This window comes from Meleagris gallopavo, chromosome 14, assembly GCF_000146605.3.
Source record: "Meleagris gallopavo isolate NT-WF06-2002-E0010 breed Aviagen turkey brand Nicholas breeding stock chromosome 14, Turkey_5.1, whole genome shotgun sequence".
Classification (NCBI taxonomy): domain Eukaryota; kingdom Metazoa; phylum Chordata; class Aves; order Galliformes; family Phasianidae; genus Meleagris; species Meleagris gallopavo.
In genome coordinates this window covers 10,606,706-10,612,296 of record NC_015024.2, presented here as the reverse complement: position 1 = coordinate 10,612,296, position 5,591 = coordinate 10,606,706, and the positions used below count along the sequence as shown (strand labels likewise).

General features: G+C 44.4%; 1 protein-coding gene across 7 annotated transcripts in view; it reads right to left on the bottom strand.

Annotated features, from left to right (window-relative positions):
- Positions 1 to 5,538, bottom strand: part of SLC6A6 (solute carrier family 6 member 6) — a 47,773-nt gene extending 42,235 nt beyond the window's left edge. For 3 of the 7 annotated variants that reach the window (XM_010718558.3, XM_031555577.1, XM_010718560.3), the window contains exons 1-2: positions 5,380 to 5,538; positions 1,729 to 1,764 (exon numbers count right to left, since the gene is read on the bottom strand). In XM_010718558.3, the coding sequence (XP_010716860.1) occupies positions 1,729 to 1,764; positions 5,380 to 5,410 (67 nt within the window). In that variant the 5' untranslated portion in view covers positions 5,411 to 5,538. Of the gene's footprint in view, positions 1 to 1,728; positions 1,768 to 3,884; positions 3,910 to 5,379 lie in introns of those variants that run through there. The other 4 variants (XM_010718559.3, XM_031555578.1, XM_010718561.3 and 1 more) reach the window with 3 other exon arrangements.
- Between the last annotated feature and the right edge of the window lie 53 nt (positions 5,539 to 5,591).

Below are 5,591 nucleotides of genomic sequence, written 5' to 3'. Positions count from 1 at the left end.
TTTATTTTTTCCCATATAAAATCTCTGGAAAACATGGGCAGATTTTAATTTTCTATGCTACAATGAAATACTAATCTTAATGATAATAATAAAAAGCCTCCTGGAATTTTTTCTTCTCAGTTGCCTTTAAAAATGATCATGTACCTTGACAAATACACAGCCCCCTGAATTAGTCTCAGTTAGGATTCAAGCTATAAGAAAAGATGATTCCTTAGTTCTTTCTGGGGGTTCCTTTCTCTTATTATTGACTTTATTTTTTCCAGAAAGATGGCCCTATGATATCCATAAAACCAGCCAAAGAACACTTACTGTTCAAAGCTATTAATTAAAGCGCCTTACAACTTCTCTCCTACAAACACAACTGGAACAAAGAGTGCTTGCTGCAGATGCTTGACTGGCAGTGGGCCGCACACTCGTGCTTTGCTGGGTTCAAAGGGCCGCCGGCTCTCTGCCTTCACCTACCCCCACCTCTCTGACATGGAAAATGAAGGGAAGCAAGGGGAGGGGAACAGCAGACCACGGTTGCCTACGGAACTACCATACAAGCCACAGAAATCATGGGCTATCAGGGTGCCTTGCGCAAGCCACTTTTATCTAGAAGCTGAACTAACATTCCAGCTCAACAATAGCAAAAAAACATTTGTTACCACACCGCGTTTTGCTACATATTAACCAGCAGTTGCTATGCAAGCATAAATGGAGTGCTGCAATTCAGAGATATATGTTATTTTTCCAAAAAAATGTTGATTTATGGGAAATCAGCCTGATGTGAGCGCTCGTGGGCTTGCCATGCCACTTGACACAGTACATGCTTTGGGGTTATGCAAAGCGGGCCCTGCATTGGGAACAATGCAGTCATTTTCCTTGCTAAGCTAATTTTGCATTAAGCAATGAGACTCTTCATCTATGCAGCCCCTTAAAACGTTTAATCAGATTTATTTACTAGGAAGAAATACCAGAGCAGAGCTTTCTAGGCTACTCAGAGTTTTCAAATCAGACATCTGCAAGGAAACCAAATCACTACGTGGTGTGAAGAAAACTGATTAATTTTTACGACATGCAGCTTTCTTTGCCCCACGAAGAATACTGTACTGGACTCTTCCAGACCGAGGGTCCAGTCTGGAGCCAAATGCTTTCACAAAACATTTGCAACAGTATTCACCAAGCAACAGTGGCATTTAGTCTGACTTTAATGGGTATCACCACAGGTTGTAGAAAAGGCCTGAAATACCTGTATATGCTTTTTGAGGCCAAATACACATATACACACTCTCTCTTACTCACACAGAGACATGCACACGGTAGTACACGTGCACGCAAACAAATGGCTCTACAGACAGAACTTGGATTTTGTAGAATCCAAGGTGGAGAAGCTGATTCTTGTCATGGGGTCTGGGGGTCGGGGACTCCGAGGTGCTAAAATGAGTTCTCACCCATCGATCTCCACTACCACTGCAATATTGCCCCTTCAGGATTTACACACCAACTTTACAGGCATGCTACTTAAATGTCTGCAGTTTCTAAATTCTGCAGTGATATGCACAGAAGAACAGCACAGATAGATTTAAGGTAACAATTGCTGAGCATTATTGCAGCATAACTACAGCCTATCTTTACATGCTCTACACTTGGTTTCTATGAACAGATGGCAAATGTTCAGAATTGGAACGTTTTAATCATCTTTATAAGCCTTTTGTAATTTTATAAACAAACATAAATAACACTTACGTGAAGAAGAGTCTCTCCGGAGTGGATTTTCTCTTCCTGTTTGGAAATAAAGAAAAGAAAAAGCAAAAAAAATATTTTAAAGGAAAAAAAAAGGTCCAGGAAGACAAGTCAGGCATGTTATAACATTAGCATGCATAGAGTTTTCTGAATTTCTTCTGTGTGAGCTTAGTTTTGAAGAACATCGAGACACTGAAGGTAGTAACAATGTCAAATCAGATTGTTTCTCATCTGTTTCATTCAATGGAAAACACTGCAGAAAATTTGCCTAGGTCAGTTTCAAGAGTAAGGGAACTACACTGCAGCAGTGAAATTAAAATGCAAATACCACGTGATCTGAAGTGAAAAAAAAGAGGGAGCTTTTAACATTTTAGCTGACCAACACCCATGGCTCTACATACAGATTGCTTTCCTACCTGTGTGCAGCCCACCTACCCCACACCCCAACCCTGGGTGCTGCTGCTGCACTCTGGCACAGCATCATCGTTTCTCCACACCAGCACTCAAGCACCAGCTGCACCCAGACCCACGTCCTGCAGCCAAAGGCACTCCTCTGGGCTGGGCAACAAAGAACCACAACAGGAAATCCAGTAACTGCTAAAATGAACGAGCATGCCCAGCAGCACATGGCTTTTACCAGCCACTCTCACACAGCCGCATGCCATCTGCCTGCTGCTTCCCACCTACAGCTGGCTGCAGATTTGATTCGCTCTCTCCTTCCAGCAGCCAAGCTGAGAGGATTTGTGGATGCTCTTGGAGCAGGGTTTAGAGTCGGTACCGATCTGCTTTTTGTTTGTGTGAATCTAGACGTGCACACAAAAATGAGGCTGACAGAAATGCAGCAGATGCTGTAGGACTCCAGACACGGTTCCAGAATCACAGCCTGGCAGCACGGTAGACCTTCCAACGGCAGTCTTGGGGGGAAGGGAAGAACAATGCACAATGGCAACCCTCATTTAATTTCTACCACATTATCTTATATCAATATTAGCTACTCTGTAATAATTTAAAGAGTATCGCCTAGAGTTTACATGCCTTGAGATGATACTTAGCTAGCACAAATCAATTAAATCCGTGGCACTACAACAGCTGAGGATTCAAGTAAGTATGCATTTATGGGAGAAATTCAACAATTGTTAAGTCACTGAATTTTCATCCTCATGCTTTTCTTCTAAATGAGGACTCAGCCCTGCAAGCAGTCCTTCCTTCACAGGAGTGAAGTCAATGATGAGAAATCAAATGCACTAATCACTAATCCCAGTAGTTAATTATTCAAAGCTGCACTTCTTCAATGATCTACAGTTTATTAGTATGAGCAATCAAACAAGCATTACTTGCAAAAGGCCTTTACCACTGCTTTCCCATCCATTCTCATGTGTTGTAATATGGTTAAATTTAAAAGAAACAAATGAGCACAGGCTTTTCAGAATGTGACTAAATGCCTGGGTAGGGCATCAGTGCAAAGGGATACCCCTTCTGATGGAACAGGCAGTTTCTATCCAAACCAAGGGTACTGGAAAAGCAAGAAGAGACAAAATTAAAATAACGGGCTTGCTGCTGAGTGTCAAGGTAAGTACTGTGGACAACACTGCCTGAGAGACACAGCAGCCTGTTTAAAGGCTTGTGCCTGAGGGTTTCTTTGGAGACACTCAGCCAAGAGGACTTGGCTAGAGACCACCAAGACGTAGCTCAGTCTTGGTTCTGCAGACTATTGATTTAAGAGGAAACTCATTGAAATATCTGCAATGATCACCTGTAAGACAAATCCATCCCTGAGGCTTTACAAACACCTGTGCTCAGGCATGGGGCTTCCATAAGCTCTGTGCAGAAAAAGCAAGCCAACCCAAAGTGCCTTCCTCTCTTCCCCAGCAATGCTGCACCTCTTCTCATACGGGATTTAAAATGCACCAAAGCCTCCTGCCACAGTCCACACATTTCACCTCTGCCATGTAAGAAACATCCAAGCAACCCCCCAAAAGCTACAAATTAGTCACTGCCAACAACATCCTGCTCTCAGCTGCAGCAAAATGAAATAAAACCAAGCATAGCAGCATCTGAATTATTCCGCATTTCTGCTGAACTCTAGACCAAAATCCCTACAGACAAAGCCCCAGGCTATTTCACCCAGCACCCCAAGCACACAGCCACCTTCCCAGTACCTCCCAATGTCACAGTGCCACCTGCGAGCTCCCGCTTTTTGCAAAGTGTGGCAGCAAACACCCCTGGCACCACACATAAAAGATGCGGGTTAATAAATGACAGCGAGAAGCGGCCTTTTGTCCCTCGGGCTGTGGGGTCCGCTCCCTTCCCACGCGGGGCAGCACGGGGACAGGTGTCTGTCGCCCTCCAGTGGGTGCTGCCTCAAAGCAGTGCAAAGCAGGTGAGAAGGGGAAGGAAAAGAGAAGGTGAGATGCAGGCAAATGAAGAGAAGAGAAAAACGCATGCAAAGCAGAGAAATGAAAGAGACAGTTGAAGAGGAAATACAAAGATGCTATCTCTGAAAGTGCCAAAAATAAAGTTTCCAGTGTCAGCCTAACCAAGGCAACAGTGACATCCTCCAGGCACACTCGTGCTTCAGCCTCTACCGTATTCCCTCTCACTGTGGATGAGTGACCGTCCTGGTGCTGCCTGCCTCCGTTACTCACATTTTTCTTTAATAACAAACAAACCAAACCACCCTCTGGGCAACCCCACCACTGCACTTCTGTGACAGCCTTCAGGGAAATCTCTCTGCAATACTCATGCAAAAGCAGACAATGAGAATAAGCCGTGAGCTCACCCAAATCCTAACCTTGAAGTAAACAGCCAGCTATCAGAAACATCAAGGTTTTCACCAAAGCCTCTCCCCTCCAAACTCCACAGCAGCAGGTTTTAATGAGCTACTTTACTCCCAACCCTGTGCAAACTAAACCGGTAGCAACTGTCACCCAAGCACCAAATTACACTGACAAGCCTACAGACCGGGCTGCCTCGCTTTCCTGCTAATACAAAACCCAAAACATTTTGTCATGCAAGCAAAAGAATACTGCAGTTACCAAAATAGCACTTCTAACGTAACCAGCTCCTCTCACAGCATTTTCTTAATGCCTTTCCCAATACGGTTAAAAGAATGAGAACGAACCAAAAACTCCATCTCTACACCTCGGCACAAACCGTGCTGAAATACATGTGGAGCTTTTTCTTCGCATTAATCTGCATCTTTCCCCACTACTTTTTCCATCAGCGATTTCCTTTAAACGTAGCTCTTATTAAACAGCAGAAATCAGCTTTTACAGTTTCTGAATACAAAGTTGTGCCCCTCTCAGAGCTGCCTATGAACAGCTTGCCTTCTGTTTCCTAAATAACACAATCCGCGCATTTCTTTGCCCGTGTGAAATAAATTCTCCCATGTTCTTATATGGAAACCTTGCAAATCCTTCCACACACTGCCTGATAGAGGCAAGATGGGCAGCCGTTATCCTAAAACCATTGTGGGAAATGTGGATCCCACTCACTCCAGAATCATCGTCCCAAACTGAGCTTCGCACCCTGCCCTGTGCAGCCCCAAACCCATCACAACTTTGATTTGAGCTCACCAAGCAATTAAAAAAAAAAAAGAAAAGAAAAGAAAAAAAAGAGGAAAAGCAAAGGAAGAGCAGCAGCGGTATTACCCACCAGGTAGGCCCACGAGCATCAGATGCAGCATCGCCTGTATCAGCCTCTGAACTGGAGGCTAGTGCACGGCAGCCAGAAAAAACACAGCGGGCAGAGTGGGAGCGGGAGGGGGAGGTGAGAGAAAAAGGGCGAAAAAGAGCAGCGTGCTCCGTAGATGCGCTGGAGGGCCGCCAGCAAGTGGGTAATTACACCGCTACAAACTGTTATCTCGA